Below are 25,926 nucleotides of genomic sequence, written 5' to 3'. Positions count from 1 at the left end.
ACATGGATCAATGCAAAAAAAAGTTTTAAAAACGGCCGTTTTTTCAGGAGCAGTGATTTTAATAATGCTTAAAGTCAAACAATAAAAGTGTAATATCCCTTTAAATTTCGTACCTGGGGGGTGTCTATAGTATGCCTGTAAAGGGGCGCATGTTTCCTGTGTTTAGAACAGTCTGACAGCAAAATGACATTTTGAAGGAAAAAACTCATTTAAAACTACTCGCGGCTATTGCATTGCCGACAATACACATAGAAGTTCATTGATAAAAACGGCATGAGAATTCCCCAAAGGGGAACCCCGAACCAAAATTAAAAAAAAAAATGACGTGGGAGTCCTCCTAAATTCCATACCAGGCCCTTCAGGTCTGGTATGGATATTAAGGGGAACCCCGGCCAAAATTAAAAAAAAAAAATGACGTGGGGTTCCCCCTAAATTCCATACCAGACCCTTCAGGTCTGGTATGGATTTTAAGGGGAACCCCGCGCCAAAAAAAAAAAAAAAAACGGCGTGGGGTCCCTCCAAAAATCCATACCAGACCCTTATCCGAGCACGCAACCTGGCAGGCCGCAGGAAAAGAGGGGGGGACGAGAGTGCGGCCCCCCTCCCTCCTGAACCGTACCAGGCCACATGCCCTCAACATTGGGAGGGTGCTTTGGGGTAGCCCCCCAAAACACCTTGTCCCCATGTTGATGAGGACAAGGGCCTCATCCCCACAACCCTGGCCGGTGGTTGTGGGGGTCTGCGGGCGGGGGGCTTATCGGAATCTGGAAGCCCCCTTTAACAAGGTGACCCCCAGATCCCGGCCCCCCCCCCCTGTGTGAAATGGTAAGGGGGTACATAAGTACCCCTACCATTTCACGAAGAAAGTGTCAAAAATGTTAAAAATGACAAGAGACAGTTTTTGACAATTCCTTTATTTAAATGCTTCTTCTTTCTTCTATCTTCCTTCATCTTCTGGTTCTTCTGGTTCTTCTGGCTCTTCTGGTTCTTCCTCCGGCGTTCTCGTCCAGCATCTCCTCCGCGGCGTCTTCTGTCTTCTTCTCCTCGGGCCGCTCCGCACCCATGGCATGGGGGGGAGGCTCCCGCTCTTCTCTTCTTCTTTTCTTCTCTTCTTCTCTTCTTCATTTTCTTCTCCGGGCCGCTCCGCAATCCATGCTGGCATGGAGGGAGGCTCCCGCTGTGTGACGGCACTCCTCGTCTGAAAGTTCTTAAATAACGGGGGGGCGGGGCCACCCGGTGACCCCGCCCCCCTCTGACGCACGGTGACTTGACGGGACTTCCCTGTGGCATTCCCCGTGACGTCACAGGGAAGTCCCGTCAAGTCACCGTGCGTCAGAGGGGGGCGGGGTCACCGGGTGGCCCCGCCCCCCCCCCCCCGTTATTTAAGAACTGTCAGACGAGGAGCGCCGTCACACAGCGGGAGCCTCCCTCCATGCCAGCATGGATTGCGGAGCGGCCCGGAGAAGAAAAGAAGAAAAGAAGAATGGCATTATATGACTGGCGGAAATGCACACAGACTTTCCTGGCCTGCCTTACATCCTGTAAACCCGGGTACCTGCCCAAGAAAGACTGCACTACCAAGTTAAGCATGAGCCAAACAGAGCACATGGGTCATTTATCCCTGTCAGAGGATGGAGAGGAGGTTGGTGCCATTGTTGCAAACCACAATTCCTGCCTTAAGTTGGCGTGGCATCAACCACCTCTGAACCTGCCCCTGCAGAGCTGACAGAACCTCTGCCCCAGTGTGGCTCCTGTCCCCCAAGCACATCAGCTCAAGCACCGCATGGCATCTTTTGGCCTACGTACTTGAGTAGCCCCTTGAATGCCTATGGAGCACCACTGGTTCCGAGGACAAAGCACAGGAAGAGGCCATGGATGAAGAAGAAGAGGAGGGGGTGGAGAAGAGAGGTGTGTCAGAATTATTAGTAGTGGCATTTTTGAGGTGTGGTGGCGGAACAACCTCCAACACTACTGCACCTTGTCCTGCATCCTTCCCAGCTGCCAGCAGAGTCACCCAATGTGCCGTGAAACTTAGGTAACATCCCTGTCCATGCCTGCTGGACCATGAGTCAGCGGTAATATGCACCTTACCGCTGACCGCCCTGTCCAGCAAGGCATGGACATTGCCTTCCACATGCAGGTAGAATCGCCTTCTGTGAGAAAAAGTGACGTTTGGGTACATGCCACTGAGGAACTGCACATTCCACAAACTCACGGAAGGGGGCAGAGTCTACCAACTGAAAAGGTAGCAGTTGAAGTGCTAGCAATTTTGCCAAGCTAGCATTCAACCGCTGGGCATGTGGATGGCTGGGAGCAAACTTCTTTCGGCGGTGCAGCAGCTGGGGCAGGGAAATTTGCCTGGTACAATCTGACGTCGGTGTACCGAAAGCAGATTGCCACAAGTGCTTGGCTGTGACACACCTAATTTTACACCTTCATTCCTCTCAGTGCAGGTCTCAGAGAGGACTGAAGGGGTTCGAGATCTCAGCTGATGAGGAGCAAGGAGAGGTCCTCTTTGTTCTTTGGTGTGGGTCTTTTAGATATGCTTGCCAACGAACTGCATGGCAAGTCAACATATGTCTGGTCAAGCATGTGGTGCCCAAGCGGGAGATGTTTTGGCCACGCGAGATACGCTTGAGACATATGTTGCAAATAGCAGCAGTGCGATCTGATGCACTCGTCTCAAAAAAGGCCCACACCAAAGAACTTTTGGAATAACGCGCAGAGACAGCAGTGCCCTGCACATGCGGAGCTTTTCGGTGTGATGCAGTCAGTATGCTGCCCTTAGGCTGGCCCCTGGAGGGCATCCTGCCTCGTTGGTGATGTGCCTCCTCCTCCTCCTCCCCTCTCCTATCAGGCACCCACGTTGAGTCAGTGACCTCATCATCCCCTCTGTCCTCATCACTGGAGCAAACCTGGCAGTATGCTGCAGCAGGGGGAGCATGATTGCCAGATTGCTGTCCTTCTTGGGCACCCCCTCTGTCCTTGCTCGCATTACTGCCTTCATCTAGCTCTGTTTTATCATCAGAGCCTGGTAAATTCTGGGCATCCTCCTGGAGCATGTACCCAACACTGTGGTCAAACCGTTCGAGGGACTCCTCAGGAGGACATGGTGGGGCTAGGGAAGGAGTCACTGATGCCATTGAGTCGAGGGAAGAGGCCATGTTGGCAGCTGCTTTGCCAGACAAAGTACCCTGAGCATGGGTGAGAGAGGATGAGGAGGATGAGGACGGCTTGGTCATCCACTCGACCAAGTCTTCCGCATGTTGCGGCTTAACACGGCCAGCTGCTGAAAAAAAGGCCAAGCGTGTCCCACGGCCACGTGCTGATGAGGATGCACCGTCTCTACAACCAGCACTGTTGCCTCTAGACACAGAGCCTGCTTGCCCTCTTGTATTGGCTTGTGACTGTCTGCCTCTCCTTGTTGGCCTTCCAGACATACTAATGGCCTGCAGTGAGATGTAGCTGCACTAAGCTGGGATATATATATATATACTGATACTGCAGCTAGCAAAATCAACTGCCTGCCTGTAGTATGAGAACACCACCAATCTTCTACAGGTAGCTTTAGATGAACACTGTGCAGAGGTCGCACTACACTAACTTGTAGCTTTAGCTGAACACTGTGCAGAGGACGCACTACACCAACGTTAAAATAATGTAGCTGCCTGTGGTAGTGATAAGATCAGGAAAAAACCACCAACCTTCTACAGGTAGCTTTAGCTGAACACTGTGCAGAGGTCGCACTACACTAACATGTAAATAATGTAGCTGCCTGCGGTAGTGATAGAATCAGGAAAACACCACCAACCTTCTACAGATAGCTTTAGCTGAACACTGTGCAGAGGACGCACTACACTAACGTTAAAATAATGTAGCTGCCTGCGGTAGTGATAGATCAGGAAAACACCACCAACCCCTACAGGTAGCTTTAGCTGAACACTGTGAAGAGGATGCACTACACTAACGTTAAAATAATGTAGCTGCCTGTGGTAGTTATAGGATCAGGAAAACACCACCAACCTTCTACAGATACCTTTATCTGAACACTGTGCAGAGGACGCACTGTCTCTCTGTCTCTGTCTCTCAACGCTGGAACACACTACTCAGGGCCGCCGTGCAGACAGCCTTATATAGTGTGGGGTTGTACTAAACCCCCTGAGCCATAATTGGCCAAAACCACCCTGGCTTTGGCTGATTACAGCTCTCTCTACAGACGGCGCTGTGATTGGCCAAGCATGCGGATCATAGTGCATGCTTGGCCAATCATCAGCCAGCAATGCACTGCGATGCCACAGTGAATTATGGCCTGTGACGCGCCACACGAATTTGGCCTGAACGGCCCATATCGTTCGCAATTTGGCAAACGGGCGAACAGATGGGTGGGTTTGACTTGAACCCGAAGCTCATCCCTACTTCTCAGCATCAAGGGATATGTATCCTTAACCAGTTACCAACCGGGCCATAGCCAAAAGACGACTGCAGGGCGGTTGGATAACTCTGGGAGTATGTACTATGATGTGATCCCGGAAAACCGCTTCAGCACGCCCCCGGGGCGCGCACACAGGAACATCCTTGACCGCCGGGTCCAGAGCATCATGGATCACGGTAAGCGGCTGCTGATCGCGGCTGTTTACCATGTGATCGCTCCGTCAAATGACGGAGCGATCACATATAAACAAACCGGCATCATGTCATGATGCCGGTTCCTCTCTCCCCTCTCTGTACTGATCGGTACAGAGGGGAAGGGATCAGATGGCAGCAGTGCTGTGGGCTGGATGTGTAGTGCCCACAGCGCTACTCTGTGACATGTGCAGTCACATCCATGGATCCATCCTTCCATGCTCAGTCATCCCTCCATGCTCAGCAATACCCTTCACTACTCTGCAATGCCCTGCAATACTCTGCAATACACTGCAATACCCTGCAATACTCTGCAATGCCGCACAATACTCTGCAATATCCCGCAATACTCTGCAATACCCTGCAATACTCTGCAATACCCCGCAATACCCTGCAATACTCTGCAATACCCTGCAATACCCTGCAATACTCTGCAATGCCCTGCAAAACCCTGCAATACCCCGCAATACCCTGCAATACTCTGCAATACGCTGCAATACCCTGCAATACTTTGCAATGCCCTGCAATACCCTGCAATACTCTGCAATGCCCTGCAATACTCTGCAATACCCCGCAATACCCTGCAATACTCCGCAATACTCCATAATACCCTGCAATACCCTGCAATACTCTGCAATACCCTGCAATACCCCGCAATACCCTGCAATACCCTGCAATACTCTGCAATACCCTGCAATACTCTGCAGTACCTCACAATACCCCCGCAATACGCTGCAATACCCTGCAATACCCTGCAATACCCCGCAATACCCCACAATAATCTGCCATACCCTGCCATACTCTGCAATACCCAGCCATACTCTGCCATACCCAGCCATACTCTGCCATACCCTGCCATACTCTGCAAAACCCAGCCATACTCTGCCATACCCAGCCATACCCAGCCATACCCAGCCATACCCAGCCATACCCAGCCATGCTCAGCCATGCTCAGCCATACTCTGCCATGCTCAGCCATACTCGGCTGTACTCGGCCTCTGTATGTGGCCAGGCTGTGGAAGTCTCACACATGTGGTATAGCCGTACTCAGGAGGAGTAGGAGAATCTATTTTGGGGTGTCATTTTTGGTATGTACATGCTATGTGTTAGAAATATTGTATAAATGGACAACTTTGTGTTAAAAAAAAAGCGCTTTAATCACTTCCTGCCCGCCAGCCGTCATATGACGTCTTTGATTTTGTGTGGGGATATCTGAATGATGCCTGCAGCTACAGGCATCATTCAGATATCAGCTTTTTCAGCCAGCGATTCCCTAAACCATAAGAATGATCATAGCGGCTGTTCCACTGCTTGATTGTTCTTACCTGAGGCGAGAGGAGACAGCCCCCCTCCCTCCGCCCTCAGGTGCTTCTACCGACTCACCGCTACGATTGTAGCCAGGATTGTTTTTTTTGTTTTTTTCAGGCCTCCCAGCCTAGAGGTGAGATGTGGGGTCTTATTGACCCCATATCTCACTGTAAAGAGGACCTGTCATGCCATATTCCTATTATTCCTATTAGGATGTTTACATTCCTTGTAATAGGAATAAAAGTGATCAAAAAATTTATTTTTTGGACAAAAGCATCAAGCCAAAATAAATAAAGTAAAATCAACAATAAAAAAAAATATTTTTTTTCCCCGTGTCCCCGTGTGCTCGCATGCAGAAGTGAACGCATACGTAAGTCCCGCCCACATATGAAAATGGTATTTAAACCACACATGTGAGGTATCGCTGCGATCGGTAGAGCAAGAGCAATAATTTTGTCACCTCCTCTGTAACTCAAAACATGTAACCAGTAAAAAATTTTAAAGCATCGCCTATGGGGATTTTTAAGTAGTGAAGTTTGGCGTCATTCCATGAGCGTGTGCAATTTTGAAGGGAGACAGGTTAGGTATCTATTTACTCGGCATAACTTCATCTTTCACAATATGCAAAAACATTGGGCTAACTTTACTGTTTTGTTTTTGTTTTTTAAGCACAAAACTGTTTTTTTTCCAAAAAAAAGTGTTCGAAAAAATTTCTGCGCAAATACCATGCGAGATAAAAAGTTGCAACGATCGCCATTGTATTCTCTAGGGTCTTTGCTAAAAAACATATATAATGTTTTAGGGTTCTATGTAATTTTCTAGCAAATAAATGATGATTTTTACATGTAGGAGAGAAATGTCAGAATTGGCCTGGGCACGCCAGAATGCCTGAAGGTGCTCCCTGCATGTTGGGCCTCTGTATGTGGCCACGCTGTGTAAAAGTCTCACACATGTGGTATCGCCGTAATCGGGAGTAATAGCAGAATGTGTTTTGGGGTGTAATTTGTGGTATGCATATGCTGTGTGTGAGGGGTCATTTGGGGGGTATTTGTACTTTTTTGGCATGTTAGGGTCTCAAGAAATTAGATAGGCCATCAGTACTTCAGGTGTGATCAATTTTCAGATATTGGCACCATAGCTTTTGGACTCTATAACTTTCACAAAGACCAAATACTATACATGATTTGGGTTATTTTTACCAAAGATATGTAGCGGTATAAATTTTGGCCAAAATATATGAAGAAAAATTACTAATTTGCAAAATTTTATAACAGAAACGAAGAAAAATGCATTTTTTTACAGAATTTTCGGTCTTTTTTCTTTTATAGCTCAAAAAATAAAGAACCCAGCAGTGATTAAATACCACCAAAAGAAAACTCTATTTGTGTGAAAAAAAGGACAAAAATTTCATATAGGTACAGTGTTGCATTAATGAGTAATTGTCATTCAAAATGTGAGAGCACCGAAAGCTGAAAATTGGTCTGGTTATTAAGGGGGTTTAAGTGCCCAGTGGTCAAGTGGTTAATAAAGATATATCTGCCACCAGGGTCGACCATCAAATCCGATAGTTGAAAATCAGCATGTTTGGAAATTAGTATTAATACCACTTTTGTTTTGGAATCTGGGTTTGTGGAATGTAGTGCCCATTTGTATACATGGTTCTCTACTTTGGGGATTGCATCTGATTGGAAGTGCGTTTCCTACAACATAAGGAAGTGAGCTTTGTGTGTGGTCAGTGCTGATAGTATCTGTGACCTTTTTTCTGGGAGGTTTAAGCCCTTAACATAAAGCGAAAGACATTTCAGTGATAGTTGTTGTTTAATTGTTGGCTTCTTCTGCATGTTATAAGCTAATGGGGTCAAGATATGTATGCGGGAGTCTCGTGTACGTAACCTGAGCGCCATTGTGGTAGCCGGGGCTTACTTATTGGACTCAGGAGGGAGGGGGAGAGAGGAGCGGTTCCCACCAGAATACGGAGGAAAAAGAAGAAGGGGTTCAAGGAGAGGTGGAAAGGAAGTGGGGAGGGACAGGTTTAGAGTGACCAAGTCACGGGGGGAGGAGAGGAAGGGCAAAGGTAAAATTGTAGAATCTGCACTGTCATGTGGCACACTGACCACGTGTGCGAGAGTTTACCGGAGGCGGTTATAGGTACAACTAACCACCTAGTGGGGGGGAGTCCGGAATGGCAGCTTCAATCCGTTAGGAAGGCTGTGGGGGGACAATAAACTGGGAATGGATCACGGGGCTTAGCACTAAGGAGGATGAAAAAGGGTAGGCAGGTAATCAAAGGATGTTGAGTGGTATGTAAGGGATTTAGAGAATAGGGTTTGGGGTTTTAGGGGCACCGGTAGTGGCAGCTGGGTATGTAAATTTACCGAACACAGCAGACCGTCTATAGACCTGCTGCGTAATGGGTGTATATTGAGTGGAAACCGAGAGCAAGTCAGGAATTAAGTAACCTAAACAGCATTTGGGAACCCGAGTAGCTACAAAAATCTGCTAAGCATTACTGGATGGTGAAAAGCTCTAAGGTAATAAATCATATAAACATTTAAACTTGTAAACACATATACTTTCAAACAAACATCTCTCTCTCCTCCCCATGGAATTTGCTTGATTGGCTTATGGGTCTGGATGGCCCACCATTTTGGAAATATATATTCCATAACTAGGAATAGCCAATTGAGAAGCCTTCACACAGAATGGCAGGCCATGTGATCCTGTACAGTGGCATTAAAACATTGGCATATAGTTTTTGCTTTGCTCAACGATGTCTGGGCAAGCTCGCAGAGCGGAGCGATACTGCACAGAACCTGTGTCCTTCTTCAGTTTCACCAGACTGGCACCAAAGAAAGATTTGCAACAGGGACAAAGTCAGTCAATCTGACAGTAGTTCTATCCTTCCCCTACTCTACTAAAGAAAAACATTTTTATTTTTCCCTGTGTTGCTGAGAGTAACCCTCACATCCTGTCTAGCAAAACTCTGTCAGCAGAACAGGAAGTGAAGGTAAACTTTACTAATGTAGGGGGGGGCGTGGCTTGACCTCGGAGAAGATGGCTGCTTAATTCCAGAGCTCCCGCTGACAGGGATTCATATCTTCTTACAACTGAGGGTTTTTGAACATTTACCTACCAAAAAAATATGGGTACGGCTTCTAGAAGCTCCTCTGCCTCTCGGTTCTGTTCGCCTCGTGAATTACCTGGCAGACCGAGTCAAAATATTCCTGAAATGTTTAGAGCCCAGGTAGGCAATATGACGCATGCTCACGCTACACAAGGAACACAGAGACAAGCGAGTGGCACTAATGGGGCCGCAGCCTCCTCACAGACAGCAGACACTAACGGGGGAATTATCCTCACCCCTCATCAACAACCCAGTTTAAATAATCTTCCTTCTGTGGCAGCCGACATAAAGGACACCTTGACGGCTGCCATCATAGAGCTGACATACAGGCAATCACTGGCAGAGTACAGGTTGTAGAAAAAAAAACAACAGCTATGTACTCCACAGCGATCAGAAGAAACCATCTGATCTTAGATACCCACACCAGACATCTGAGAGATATGAACCGTCATCTGGAAGATTTGGACAATCATGGCAGACACCATAATCTGAAAGGCTTATCAGAGACCATTGATACAGATCATCTGCAGGAGGAAGTCAGAAGCCTGTTTAATAATGTGCTAGAGAGACCCAGAGACACTCCAATCAACATGAAACGGATACACCGTGCTTTGCCACCAAAGGGAAGGGAGGAAGATCCGCCGTGGGATGTGGTATGCTACATAGTGGACTATCGCCACTGCTGAGAAAAAGCCCGTGTTTTGGTGCCATTACTGCACAATGGTAAGGAGATTCGTATATTCCAGGATCTCTCTACCAGAACACTGCAGCATAGGAGGGAACTGCGACCCCTGCTGGAAGTTCTCCGTACGAAGGGCTACTTTACATGGCCGCTCTGCTCTCCTCAGAGTCCAGGAGGACCTCCATCATTTTTGTGAGACGCTGGAGATCCCCCTCACTGAAGTCCGGGAGTGGTATGCGGAGTTCCACTCTCCTGCACCTAACACTCATCTCTCCAGATCTGAACCGATGGAGACACAGGAGGTCCATTACCTCTGATCCATTAGACACCGATCCCCCTCAGAGGATAGGTTGCAACACCCAGGACCACATTTAGCCTCAATCTACAGCCCGACTAAACCTCCACACACATGCAGAGCCAGAAGAGATCGTTAATCGATCCTCCACAGAAACACCGAACGTTCTTCTTTCATAAGTTAAGTTGCTGATCTTGTTTCATCTGTTCTACTCTGTTATCACAGGCTCGATGTCTGGAGCTCATTACTGTCTAGTTACCCCTAATGTACTAAGGCTATCAGCTGTTGGAATTCAGAGTGTGTATATATCTTCCAAGTACAGCCCTGACATGACAGAATAGGGATATGGAGGTCAAATACAAGACACTGGTTGTCACCCTTCTGGCTCTAGATGGCTGACTTTCTTCATCCTTTCTTCATCCGAATTCAGAATCTCCCCTGACCTTTGGTGACGATTGTCCATTGGAGGCTTAATGATCATTTCCCTGAAGTGCTTAGGGTTGTATGCTTTTTTTAGCATACACTACATTGTTAAGCTGGACTGCCGATATGATCTTATTCCCCACTCCTTCTATGAAAGAATATAGGGGTACATTACCTGCCACTCATGCAAATGTAAATAGTTTCTTATATATTTTATTTTATTTTTTTTTTATACATTTTAATAATGTTCTAATTGCCTGGGTTGAAACGTGACAGTGTTGTTATACAGAGTGACAGAGCTCCTGGGATATACAGCTAAATATTAAGCCACATGGACCCAACATCTATTATTAAAATATACCCCTTTTTAAGCAAAAAATTAAGGAAGAACCCCTAACAGGAATGAAACATGCAGATTAAATGCAGCTATGCTGCAATCTTATAGGTAATGAGGCTTACAATATTACAGATGTGGTTAGAACATAGCTCCAACTGACCCCATATGTTTTGAATTACTAAGGGTGGGCAATCCCGAGGGCTCCTCCTTAGGTGAAAGGCAAGTACTGTGGTGGGTCAGGAAGCTGCTCCAGCGGTTACTATTGCCTGTGCTGTAACATACGCAAACAGCGCTTAGGCTGCTATAGGTCCCAATTACGCTCCAAGTTCATAAGCCACACCCCCGATAATTTGTCGCAAAGTGCTGCGGGTACCAATACTGAACTTTACTGAACAAGTAAACAAAACTACAATCTGTCACCAGGCCCATAAGAGCCTGGTCTGAGCCACACTTTTTAACCCAAAAGGACAGCCAGAGCTGTCATATATGGATGGAGTAATTCCCAGTTCATATCAGCCCTGATAAAAGTAAGCCTAATGCGAGCCTGGCTATATTCCATTCTCTCATAGCTTGCTAGTTACTGCTGATACCCACCACAATCGTTGGGGCCTGCAAACTGAAGATTACCCACCACATTAGACCACCCATGGTTCTTTTATGTACCTACCACCCCTTTTGACTAAGTAGTTACTACCTTTCATATTACTGAGGTTTACCCCTGTCTCTGCCCTCTACATTGAAAGTCTCTGTACGTAGTATGCTATAGTTCACCACCCAGGGCAGAAGGGTGGCAACTAGCTAAGGATCCATCTATCCATGGCCCATACGGCCGGTTACCTCCCCAGACAAATTGTTACAAATTGTTACCATTAACTGTTCCTTGGTTAAATGTTCCTTTGCACACTAGTTTGGTTATTACCCTGTTGTTAGACACCCATCACTCATAAAGTTTGCCTCCACTTATGCATCCCACTACCCTCTAACGGCGGTTAGACACTCACTCCAAGTACTTCTCCCTCGCCAGATCTTCGCCAACCCCCATACGGTGACATAGTACAGTGTAGAACACCATTAGGTTAGTATACACTGACTGGGCACCGTAAATCACCGAAACTCCCCAATTGTGAGATGGGTGGGCTGGTCCCCCCTCTCTTCGGTGACTTAACTAAGAGTACCTCATACCCTCTTATCCGAAGGTTACATTATTTAACCTCCTTCTCGTACCTCGACTCTCCTACTCTCACTCCCCCCCCAATTATAAATCACTCTCCTAGCCCTACCATGGCGCAACACAATACAGTACAACCCACACTCAGTGTTAAATTTTATTCACTGAACACTCATGAACTTAATACCCCAGAAAGAAGATCCCAACTAATGCCACACCTTCAAAAGCCTAAAACCCACATAGTTTTTTGCAAGAGACCCATTTTAGGTGCAATAACATTCCAAAGTTGCATAGCAATTTCTAAGCGACAGCATACCATGCCTCCAATATGGATTCAAAAACCAAGGGCGTCTCAATTTTAATATCTAAACACTGTCCCATCCAAATACAAAATATCGACCGAGACGAAAAGGGCAGATACTTATTCCTCAAGGGTTCATTACACAACAGACTTACTAAAGGCCAGAGAAGAACTATTGGAAGAGCTAGGGAAAACGCTGAAACGCAAATTTGCACTAACAAAACAAAAATTCTACGAATTTGTGAATAAGTCTGAGAAAATGTTAGCTAGAGCCCTTCAATTTAAAAAAGCGGCCTCCACCATTCACACTATCAAAGACCCCTCCGGGAACTCAATTGCCACATCGAGCAGAATAGCAGACCAATTCGTAAGATACTTCACCAAATTTTATAACTTGCCCTCTACAAAAATGACCAGTCGGATCCCTGACAGAACACAGGCTATTGAAAGTTTTCTAGCTCAATATAGCCCCACACCTACTACCCCAGATGACTCTGCTACGATAGATCACCCAATTACCACAGAAGAAACTATGCTAGCATTGAAACAATTGAAAACAGGCAAGAGCCCGAGTCCTGACGGCCTCTCCGTCAGCTACTATAAATCCTTTACTGACATTTTAATCCCCAGATTCCTAAAAGCGTTCAACTCTCTACCTTCCTCGCCTCAAGCTAGCAAAGATATTTTAGCTGCCCACATAACGCTTATACCGAAACCCAGCAAAGATTCCACTTTGGTATCAAATTATAGGCCCATATCTCTCCTGAACGTGGACGTAAAACTTTATGCAAAAGTTCTTGCAAATCGCATTCTTCCTCTACTCCCCAGACTGGTATCACTAGATCAGGTAGGTTTTGTCCCTGGACGAGAAGCTAGGGACAACACCATAAAAGCCATCAACATACATCACTGGTTATCACATTCTTCGAAACTGGGCCTTTTGCTGTCCCTCGATGTGGAGAAGGCGTTCGACAGAGTGGCATGGGGCTACATGATAGTGACACTAAAAGCTATGGGATTCCCAGACCACCTACTTCAACTCATTTTTGCACTATATTCCACGCCATTGGCTAGCATTCGAGTCAATGGCCGCCTGTCGAGCGCCTTCTCCGTTTCGAATGGCACACGTCAGGGATGCCCCTTATCACCCCTCATCTTTGTTCTTACTATGGAGCCCCTCCTTCATAGAATAAAGGCCAACCCTGACATCAAGGGTGTCAACATCAAACACAAACATTATAAACTAGTGGCTTACGCTGATGACGTCTTGTTCTTCCTTACGGACCCAATCACCTCTATACCCAACCTACTAAAAGATCTCACTCTGTTCAAATCACTCTCTAACCTCCAAATTAATTTCTCAAAATCTAAGGCATTAAACATTTCCCTACCTACCACCATGGTGACACAGTGTCAAGCAAACTTTCCCTTTGAATGGGAGCCCCACGCTATCACCTATCTAGGTATTCAGATCCCCAAAAACCTATCGAACCTATACTCCAGAAACTTCTCGCCTATTCTCCAATCTATTCAACAAGTCCTCCAGAGGTTGCACGTGGGCCTATTTCCTGATTTGGAAGAACGTCTATCATAAAAATGAATATCCTGCTCAGAATCCTGTACCTCTTTCAAACCCTCCCTATCCGTCTCCCCTCGACATTCTTCATGACCTGCAAACGACTCTGCAGAAATTTTATATGGTCCTCCATAGCACCCAGATTGAGTTAGGATAGGTTAGCCCTTCCTAAATCAAAAGGGGAATTGGACTCCCGGACATTTACAAATATCATTTGGCCTGCCTCTTGACCAGAGTAGTTGACTGGCATATCCACGCAGACACTAAGGACTGGGTTAAACTTGAAGAGTCATTTGCAGGGATTCCAATCTCACATCTACCATGGATCTCACAGAAAGCGACCCCCAAAGAATGCACAAACCATCCACCTATTCACTCTACCCTCCTCCACTTTAGGATGGCATGTAGTAAACTCAACATGGCATCCTCGCCTGGGCTCCTGACACCTATCGATCAAAATCCTGACTTCCCTCCTAGCCTCTTGGAATCCAATGCTGATATCCCACGATGGCTACCCTCTCTTAGAGCAGAACACTTCTTCCACTTCTTCTTCGATGAGTTCACAACGGGGATTTACTAAAACATTTAATGTGAAAATGGCTTAATGTAGCTTAACGTGTAATAAAGTGCCTAAACGTCAATCAATTGCCCTGAAATTTTGCACAGCCTAAGATCTCAACTTCCCAAACCTACCCAAGAAGTTTCATGCGATTCGGTGTACCACAAGGCAAACTATGGACATTAAGCTTGTTTTTTGGAGAGCTTAATATGGCTTAACGTACAAAAAAGACCTTAAATGTTAACCAATTTCCCCCAAACTTCACACAATAGAAGATTATATCCATGCTAACATATTCTGAAAATGTCAGCTCATTTAGTAAATCACACCAAAAGTTATTCACATTAAACTATATTTTACAATGCTAAAACATATAATGTGAAAATGGTTTAATGTAGCTTAACGTGTAATAAAGTGCCTAAACCTCAATCAATTGCCCTGAAATTTTGAACAGCCTAAGATCTCAACTTCCCAAACCTATCCAAGAAGTTTCATGTGATACGGTGTACCACAAGGCAAACTATGGACATTAAGCTTGTTTTTTGGAGCGCTTAATGTGGCTTAATGTACAAAAAAGACCTTAAATGTTAACCAATTTCCCCCAAACTTCACACAATAGAAGATTCTATCCATGCTAACATATTCTGAACATTTCAGCTCATTTAGTAAATAACACCAAAAGTTATTCGCATTAAGCTATATTTTACAATACTAAAACGTTTAATGTAAAGAGCTTAACGTACCATAATGTGCCTTAACCTCAATCAATTGTCTTGAAACTTTGCACAGCCTAAGTTCTCAACTTCCCAAACCTATTCAAGAAGTTTCATGCGATTTGGTGTACCACAAGGCAAACTATGGATATTAAGCTTGTTTCTGGAGAGCTTAATGTGGCTTAACGTACAAAAAAGACCTTAAATGTTAACCAATTTCCCCCAAACTTTATACAATAAAAGAATCTAGCCATCCTAACATATTCTGAAAATTTCAGCTCATTTGGTTAAGCACACCAAAAGTTATTCACATTAAGCTATATTTTACAATGCTAAAACATTTCATGTGAAAATGGCTTAATGTAGCTAAACGTGTAATAAAGTGCCTAAACCTCAATCAATTGCCCTGAAACTTTGCACAGCCTAAGATCTCAACTTCCCAAACCTATCCAAGAAATTTCATGCGATTCGGTGTTCCACAAGGCAATCTAGGGACATTAAGCTTGTTTTTTGGGGAGCTTAATGTGGCTTAATGTACAAAAAGGACCTTAAATGTTAACCAATCTCCCCCAAACTTCACACAATAGAAGACTCTATCCATACCAACATGTTATTCACATTAAGCTATATTTTACAATGCTAAAACATTTAATGTGAAAATGGCTTAAAGTGGAGTTCCACCCATTTTACACAGTTCCTCACTTTGGTATCCCCTGTAAAAAGCCTTTTCCCCATGGAAATTCTTTTTTTTAATAAAAGGAAATACCTTAATTATCTTTTTTCCTCCGGCATTTCCGGTAGTCCCCGCCGAGGCGATTACGTCACTAGGCGATTTGCAAGGGCCCCTGGGATAACAGGGTCATGTATCCCAGGAGTCCTTGTGAATCACCCAGTGACGAAACCTCACGATGATTGACGGAACGTCCGCCAACGCCGCTATGGCCACATGTCAGGACTCAAGCGGAAGGAGTGCCGTGTGGTGGCATTACTGCACAGGCGTGAGATGTGGAGGTGCCTGCTGCACCGATTCCCAGAAATGGATAGAAGACTCTATCCTTGCCAACATATTATGAAAATTTCAGCTCATTTGGTTATTCACAACAAAAGTTATTCACATTAAGCTATATTTTACAATGCTAAAACATTTAATGTGAAAATGGCTTAACGTAGCTTAATGTGTAATAAAGTGCCTAAACTTTGTACAGCCTAAGATCTCAACTTCCTAAACCTCTCCAAGAAGTTTCATGCGATTCAGTGTTCCACAAGGCAAACTAGGGACATTAAGCTTGTTTTTGGAGAGCTTAACGTACAAAAAAGACCTTAAATGTTAACCAATTTCCCCCAAACTTCACACAATAAAAGACTATCTATGCCAACATATTTTGAACATTTCAGCTCATTTGGTTAATCACACCAAAAGTTATTCACATTAAGCTATATTTTACAATGCTAAAACATTTAATGTGAAAATGGCTTAATGTAGCTTAATGTAGCTTAACGTGTAATAAAGTACCTAAACCTCAATCAATTGCCCTGAAACTTTGCACAGCCTAAGATCTCAACTTACCAAACGTATCCAATAAATTTCATGCGATTCGGCGTTCCACAAGGCAAACTAGGGACATTAAGCTTGTTTTTTGGGGAGCTTAATGTGGCTTAATGTACAAAAACACCTTAAATGTTAACCAATCTCCCCCAAACTTCACACAATAGAAGACTCTATCCATACCAACATATTATGAAAATTTCAGCTCATTTGGTTAATCACAACAAAAGTTATTCACATTAAGCTATATTTTACAATGCTAAAACATTTAATGTGAAAATGGCTTAAAGTGGAGTTCCACCCATTTTACACAGTTCCTCACTTTGGTATCCCCTGTAAAAAGTCTTTTCGCCATGGAAATTCTTTTTTTTTAATAAAAGGAAATACCTTAATTATCTTTTTTCCTCCGGCATTTCTGGTAGTCCCGCCAAGGCGATTACATCACTAGACGATTTGCAAGGGCCCCTGGGATAACGGCGTCATGTATCCCAGGAGTCCTTGTGAATCACCTAGTGACGAAATCTCACGATGATTGACGGAACGTCCGCCAACGCCGCTATGGCCACATGTTAGGACTCAAGCAGAAGGAGTGCCGTGTGGTGGCATTACTGCACAGGCGTGAGATGTGGAGGTGCCTGCCGCACCAATTCTCAGAAATGGATAGAAGAGGGCTTCAAATGCCCACAGTGGAGATGGACACTGCCAGCTTCCGAGATCCAGATCTTTTTATTTATGTTTGAATAGAAAAAAAGTGAGTACTAGAATAATACTATCTAAAGATTGCATATAAAGTGGATCAAGTTGAAGTGGAGTCTTAAAACAAAAAATTTGAACTGGGGGACTGGAACTCCGCTTTAATGTAGCTTAATGTAGATAAACGTGTAATAAAGTGCCTACACCTCAATCAGTTGCCCTGAAACTTTGCACAGAGTAAGATCTCAACTTCCCAAACTTATCCTATAAGTTTGGAGGAGGGGGTCATGTGATCACTGGGAAGAGGAGCAGGAGGGGATCATGTGATCACTGGGAGGAATAGGAGGGATCATGTGATCACTGGGAGGAGGAGGGGTCATGTGATGACTGGCGCCAAACCTTTCTTTGATCGCACAGCCCTTCATTGGTCTAGGGTCTGTCCGAGATCAAAATGTCAGTCTTCCCTGCCTTTGGGTGTCCATGCTATGCCTCTGGGGGTCAGGGGGTGCTGTACTTTTTTTTTTGGATGTTATCCAATTTCCCCAAAATTCCCACAATGGAAGACTGTATCTATGTCAGCATATTCTAAAACTCTCAGATTGTTTGGTAAAACAGACCAAAGGTTATTCACTTTTAACAATTTTATTATAGTCCTGAAACATTTAATTGGAATAGTTTAAAGGGTAAGTTCACCTTTCCAGAAAATCTGTAAGGTGAAATTACACTGGACCCCCTCCCCATCCCCCTCACCCACACGAGTTCCCCCAAGGGAGAGCGGCTCTCCAACCGGTCACTCAAGAAGAGGAGGAGCCAGGATTACCGCTGAGGGACCCCAGAAGAGGAGGATGTGTGCTACTCTGTGCAAAACCAACTGCACAGAGGAGGTAAGTATAAAATGTTTGTTTAAAAAAAGAAAATGAACCTTTACATATCCTTTAAGCTAAAGTCACTCATTTCCCTTGTGGTAAACCAAAATCAGGATAGGGTTGGGAAGATAAAAACTTTGGTTGTGCAAAGTTTCAAGGCTATTGATTAACCACTTTAGCCCCGGAAGGATTTGCCCCCTTAATGAATAATAAAAAAAAATGTAAAAAAAAAATAATAAAAAAAAATGTAAAAAAAAAAAATTCTTCATCAGTTTAAGTCAATATATATTTTTCTACATATTTTTGGTTAAAAAAATAGCAATAAGCGTATATTGATTGGTTTGGGCAAAAGTTATAGCGTCTACAAAATAGGTAAGAGATTTATGGTATTTTTATGGCATTTTTATTATTTATTTATTTGTTACTAGTAATGGCGGTGATCTGCGATTTTTAGTGGGGCTGCAACATTGTGGCGGACAGATCGGACACTTGACACTTTTTGGGACCATTGACAGTTATACAGCAATCAGTGCTAGAAAAATGCACTAATTACCACATGCATCGAGTCCCCCACTGTGCAGCAGGCACGTGCCTGCTATGGCTCCTAAAGGATATTTCTTCAGTGTTGTCACATGAAAAGATATAATACAATATTTACAAAAATGTGAGGGTGTACTCACTTTTGTGAGATACTGTACCTCTTATGTGCAGTGTTTTTTTTACAGAGCAGCCCTGATCCTCCTCTTCTCAGTTCCCTCCCTGGTGCTCCTGGCTGCTTCCTCCTGCCAAGTGCCCTCACAGCAAGTGGCTTGCTATGGGGCACTCGAGCTGAGCCGCAGCTTTGTGTGTCCATTTAGACACTGAGCCATAATTTGGCCTACCTCCCCCTCCTGATTGGCTACCTGACTTTGATTGACAGCAGTGGGAGTCAATGGCGACACTGCTGTGTCTCAGCCTCTTCAAAATAAGCTTAACCACTTACCAACCAGCCGCTGCAGTTTTACTCAATCCCTAGTCCACATATGGTGGGAGTGCCCGCTCATACAACCTTTCTGGAAGGAAGTACAACGCCTCACCGCCCAAATAACAACTTACACACCGGACTTTACCCCCCCAATACATGCTCCACCACTAGACATGTGCAATTAGTTTCAGACGAATCGAAAATTCATACGAATTTCCGTAAATTCGTACATTCGGGAGGATCCGAAATACGAATTGCTATGCTTCCAAACTTTGTACGAAATACGAAATTTCGTTTACGAATTTCGGATCCAAATTCCTAACAAACTTTCGTAATTGTTACGAAAAGTTAACAAACCTAAAAGTTAAAAACTCAGGAAGTCAGCACAGCACAGGGATGGTGGGAGCCCCTCATAATGATAAATTCATCATAATGAACATTCGTAATTGTTACGAAAATGTAATGAACCTAACGAAAATTTGTGTTTCGTACAAAATTTCGGACACGAATTACGAAATACGAATTAATTCTAATATGAAACGGAACAGAACGAAACTAAACAAATTTATTGATGGCGCACATGTCTATCCACCACACATCTATACCTCACTCGGACTACAAAAAATCCCTCACCCTCCACCTCATCAATGCTGCCAAACAATGTATACCTGTGTTTTGGAGACAGACCAACCCCCTAACTACTTCTCACTAGTTTCGCTGCATAGAAAAAATAGGAGAAATGGAGGCCCTCATTCACCAGGCTAGAGAGAACCCAACAAAGTTTCAGAAAACCTGGGCCTGCTGGTCACACTTTAAAGAATCTGCCGATTACCGCAATTCTCTACAATAACACACTTTTACTCAATCCGGGGTGTTCCACAAAACGTTATATGCCTTTACTATGCACTTGAAGGATACATGATCCCGCATACCCCTACTCACCTTTATATACTACCCCTGCCTGATGTAGTCCTTTATTGTCCTGATGACATTAGGTCTATACGAGATTCTATTCCCTTCACTGTATTGTCATTTAGTACCAAAGAGGTACTCCCCGAATATACCCCCTCTGGAGCTAACCACCCAACTTTTTTTTGTCCCACTGGCATAACATATAACAAACTATTGTACAGATAAACTACTTCTTTACTGACAACGCCGGTCAAGATTCATAGGTCCCCCATCCAGACACAGTTAGAGCCTGACAGGAGTGTTTGGATGTCGGGGGAGCATACATGAGTATACCTGTCCATAACCCTCACCAAGTTACACACGCAAGACCTTGTTCCCTACTCCAATAGCCACCAGTGGAGACATTTTCTTACCATACATGTCAACTTCTTTATTTGTTCCTTTCTTTGGTTTGGTTCTTCATCTTAGTTGTGTAGTTTATTGATTAATGATATTCATATATTAAACTGTAATTGTACTGTATACATCCAAACCGTGTTATTCCTGTAACATCTCAATCCTGTACTGTACTCTCCTTGTTATATTGAAAACTTCAATAAAAAATTTGAAACAAAAAAACTTTAGACTAAATATCAGTTCTGTTCCTTCTCCACTATTGGAGGGCCATCTGAACCAGATTCAATCTGATAACTTCCCACTGATCTCAGTGCACCAGATCCAGCACCTCTGAATAGACTAAAGTATCTCTAGGCAAACAGATAAGAAGATCAGCAGGGCACAATCTGAGTGTAGCATAGTAACATATTTATTGTGGTGAAAAGACAAATGACAACTCACAGTTTGACAGTTAAAACTAGGCTCATCACATAGTAAGGGCTCCCGATGGCCAGTCTCACAACAGCAGGGAAGCTCAGACCAAGATAAAAGCACTGGGTGGATGGATGGATACACCTGCAGGACCAAGCGAACACATGGGGGGTGCCAAGCTAAGTGCAACATTAAATATTAAATGTACTGAGAAACACTAGTAAATTGGCAACTCACATACAGTAAGAATAAATGGCACTTTTTTCATGTAACCTGTGAGCAGTTGGCTCAAGCCTCTTCCTAAAATTTGTAGTCTGGAAAGTCCAGACATCAGGCTGAATGACAGCTTAGATGAGGAAATGAAAACCAACAAGATCATGGAGGGCTTCTATGTGATGTAGAGCAGGCCAGAAGTGATGTCATCAGCCTGATGTACCATTTACCATTGGTTAAGCACTTGGCTGGTGCACCCTTTTTCCTTTTTGTTGTGCAGTGTTTGGGACCACCCTGCCTAACAAGCTACCCATGGAGAATACAAGCCTATGAGAATATCCACTGAGTTGTGTTATCCAGCTGCTTGCCAGTTTGATTTATTGCACTTGAGCATGGAGGAGTTGCCTCAGTAAATGCACTAATTCTGCATATACATTAAAACTTCTAAAGCCGTGTACACACGAGCGGCCAGTTTGATTTATTGCACTTGAGCATGGAGGAGTTGCCTCAGTAAATGCACTAATTCCGCATATACATTAAAACTTCTAAAGCCGTGTACACACGAGCGGAATGTCCGACAGAAAAAGTCAGACGGGAGCTTTTCATCGTATATTCCGATCGTGTGTATGCCCCATTGGACTTTTTACGTCGAAAATTCTGATGGACCTAGAAAGAGAACATGTCCTAAATTTTTCCGATGGAACCAATTTCAGGAAAACCAATCGTCTGTATGCTGTTCCAACGTACCAAAAACGATGCATGCTCTGAAGCAAGTACGAGATGGAAGATATTGGCTACTGGCTATTGAACTTCCGTTTTCTAGTCCCGTCATACATGTTGTACGTCACCGCGTTCTGGACGGTGGGAATTTGGTGTGAACGTGTGTATGCAAGACAGCTTGAGTGGAATTCCATCGGAACTCAGTCAGAAAAACCTTCAGAGTTTATTCCGATGTGAAAACCGGTCATGTGTACAGGGCATAAGTGTTTTATTTTCCAAACCCTTCACATTTATGTAGGGTAAAGGGATTAGTGTTCTTTTATTATGCCAAGGAAGCACAATATAGTTGCAATATTTAAAGATATTGCTAAATATTTTATAAAAACAGACCTTGATTACATTTCACTGAATACTTCATTTGCCATATACTGCCCCCATTTGCCCATATTGCTATATAAAAAAACAGGACACAAATAGATTCTATGTTGATTCTACTATATCTCCACTTCACACATTGCGAGAAAGTATATACCCTTTGTTTATGCAGAACCATAGGCAATATCAGGAAATCAACAAACATAAAAGTTTGCATGTATGAAAACGTATATGTTTTTGAGTAAAACTATAAACCTCAGGTACATGTTAACTCCTTACTATATTTATTGTGTCTTCACTAGCTGTTGGTCTTACTGCCTGCCCAGAACCCCTTGTGCCGATGAATGGTATTAAAAATGGAGATCGCTACATGGTTAATGATGTAGTATCTTTTCAATGTGAACCTGGCTACACATTACAGGTAGGTATATCTACTTAGTAAGTCTTATATTAAATATTTGTTATTAAAACAGCACAAAAATGTTTTGTAAACATTCTATCATGTTATCACCCTATGTTGTATATGCTTTGGTTCATACACTAATTCATACTAGTTCATATTCCCTTACTATGAAAATATACATGTTATTCTTTTTTTTATACTCTTTTATTTTTATGCTTTTTCAGACATATAAATATACCGCCTCTCAAGAGGCTCATACAATTCAAAAAACTGTTTGTTAACCATATTTACATCACCTCACCAGTTCTCGAAATTGGTTACCTATCTATACCTTATTGTAAGCCATTACTATTTGCTCAGCCTCTTTCGAAAGATAGAGGGAGTGATTTATTATACAGCATATCGGGAAATTGTCCCCTAGATAGGGACAATGAAAAATGTATGTGCTACTCTAATCGTGATTCCATGCCCTCTGTAAGTACTTTTTCCCCTTTTCTTCCACCCCTCCCTCTTCCCCCCACCCCCCACCCCAGTCTATTATAAGCCTTCCTCTCTATACACATTATTCATTATATGTGATCATTAAGTATAGTTTTATTCCTTTCTTTCTCCCTCACCTTTCCCCCCACCCCAGTCCTCTCCGCACCCCTCTCTACAGCTCCTACTTCACATTTTTTTTAGGTATATTCTCTATTCTCCTTTATAGTGGGCACCCTATTTTATTCAACCAGGACTTCCACATTTTTAAGAATTTATACAAATTCTTCTGCCTTGTAAATACCACTTTTTCCCTCCATACATTGGCGTCCATCACCTTACCCCATTCTTGCGATGTAGGGGGCCTTGCGGATTGCCAATTTTGGGCAATTATCTTTCGTGCTTGGACTAGACATCTTGTTACTGTCATTTTGATATTTTTAGATATACTGTTTACCTCTATTTTCCCCAGCAAACATAATGTAGCATCCATCTCAAGCTTAATCCCAAAGATCCTATTCATTTCCTCAAGTATATAATTCCAGTACCTGAATAGCTTTGGGCACCTCCACATCATATGGATTAAGTCACCTGTTCCTTGACACCTCGGGCATTCTATCATGTTATCACCCTATGTTGTATATGCTTTGGTTTATACACTAATTCATACTAGTTCATATTCCCTTACTATGAAAATATACATGTTATTCAATTAGATATTTATGCTATGTAAATTTTATTTTAGTAAACTAACTATAAAAAATGCATTCTTATTTCATTGATCTATCTGATCATTTGAGACTATGAGGAACCAGTAAATTTCTTCCTTAAATCAACAGGGGCATTCCCATATTTCCTGCATGCCTGGGACAGTACGACGTTGGAATTTCCCTTCACCCCTTTGCATAGGTAAGCATATATGCCTATTATCTTTTATGACTTTTTGGATGATAATTTCGATATTCACACATAAGACCCTGCAAAGTATTAAATTAAAAATACATATATGAACAAAACCAGTATTGCTTGGAATGTCATTATTAACTATTGACATTGTACCTAGCCCATCCAGTTCTGCTTTAAATAGTCATCTTTTGTTCATGTGAATAAATCTTCTTAAAACATAGTTGCTACAACTGCTCAAGTGCCCAGGAAGAAATATTTGAAAATTCACAAGATATTTAAAGCGGAGATTCCCCCCCCCCCCAAAAAAAAAAATAAAAAATAAAAGTAAGCAGCTACACATACTGTAGCTGCTGACTTATAATTTTAGGACACTTACCTGTCCTGGAATCCATCTGCACCCCAGCCAATGTTGTTGGGTGCTGCCGCCACTATTGCCGGTTTGGGACCCTGGCAGTAATGCTTTGCTGCTCTCCCTTACTGGCCCAGCAGCAGGGGAAGGAGGAGGGAGTAAGAGGGGGCCAAACTTTTGACGTACCTAGCTGCTGAAAGTGGGGACAGGGTACCTGTCAAAAAAAGGCACCTACTCCCCCCAAAATGTGGCACCGGAGGGGGGGGGGATCAGATAAGCAGAAGTTCCACTTTTGGGTGAAACTCTGCTTTAAGCTCCTGAATGTAATGTCATTGGGTAGGGTTTATATGTTTAATTAGTATCCAAACACAAGGGTGTGACACATATAGACTTTACAATGTTCTAAACTTTTTCCCTGTTAGCAAAATGTGGTGGAACACTGATGAAGATGGCTGGAGTAATATTAAGTCCTGGTTTTCCTGGAAACTACCCAAGCAACTTAGACTGCACTTGGAAAATTTCATTACCAGTTGGTTATGGTATGTATTTGGCTTAATACTGTTTCAGATTAAGGACCTGGGCATAATGATCACTGCTACAATTTAACCCACATTATCAATTTAAGTGGATGTAAACCCATGATCATGAAACCAGTCCAAAGCAATGATGTGCAGCAGATGCTGAACAAGTGTGCTGTATATAGGAAGTTGCTGATAAAAGCTGGAATAGATCTGCCACAATGAGATGCAAATAGGGATGAAAATTGGAAAAATAAGTATTTCATTAAAAAAAAGCCATGGTAATGGGTTATGATACACAGAGAAGATTTTCAAATCAGCTATATCTCTGGTAATGCATGTATTAATCAATGAAGAATGTAGCATAACATTTACCTATCATAGCCCAGAGAATTGTTAAAGCCCAATTTTAGGTTCTAGCCCCTATCCTGTAGTCAACCCCTGGTCCCCCTGAGACTCCCCCATACAGGGTCCTCTTCCTCTTCAGATATTCTCCTCACAGTTGTCAGTTCTTGATTATGATAAGAACCGTGCTAATATTATAATACTGGCATAGTTCTCCGCGTCATTATACTGTGAATGTAGAGCACTTTGTTGATGCCTTTCAGGGGGTAGGTCCATGATGCCTGCACTCAGAGTTTGTCCTAAGTCTTCTGGGCTGAATGACACTGGGCATCATTCATCCTGGAAAACTAAGAGCATTAAATGGGGAAAAGAAATTACTGGGAGCAGGTGAGTATTCCAGCATGAGCTGCATTTTTTTTTTCTGTTCATTGAAGGACACAGACATTCTTTATGATGGATGAGTTTGACATTGCCACCTACAGGAGCAGGATGCTAGAAGCAACTAAAATAAAAGTGCACCCTAGGGGTGGCTCTCTGGAGATGGCCAAACCCCCCATTTACAGCAGGGAATCAATTTGATTGCAATAACTCGGCGGGCACTTATGGCTGTTGGACTGGATTCTTCCATTGGAGCGCCGTGTATTGGCTGATGACATCCAGAACAACATAGGATCAGAGGTGTTTCGTCCCCCCACCTGAATATATTTTGCTGGAGTACTAAAA

The 25,926-nt window shown here is 43.5% G+C and overlaps 1 protein-coding gene across 1 annotated transcript in view; it reads left to right on the top strand.

The window, feature by feature from the left end:
* Positions 1–25,926, top strand: part of CSMD1 (CUB and Sushi multiple domains 1) — a 3,274,537-nt gene that overhangs the window by 2,639,603 nt on the left and 609,008 nt on the right. Inside the window, exons 38-40 of the mRNA XM_073626646.1 lie at positions 22,508–22,626; positions 23,925–23,994; positions 24,763–24,879. Of these exons, the coding sequence (XP_073482747.1) occupies positions 22,508–22,626; positions 23,925–23,994; positions 24,763–24,879 (306 nt within the window). The remainder of the gene's footprint in view (positions 1–22,507; positions 22,627–23,924; positions 23,995–24,762; positions 24,880–25,926) is intronic.

Source organism: Aquarana catesbeiana, linkage group LG04 (genome assembly GCF_042186555.1).
Source record: "Aquarana catesbeiana isolate 2022-GZ linkage group LG04, ASM4218655v1, whole genome shotgun sequence".
Classification (NCBI taxonomy): domain Eukaryota; kingdom Metazoa; phylum Chordata; class Amphibia; order Anura; family Ranidae; genus Aquarana; species Aquarana catesbeiana.
This window is presented reverse-complemented; position numbering and strand designations above follow the sequence as displayed.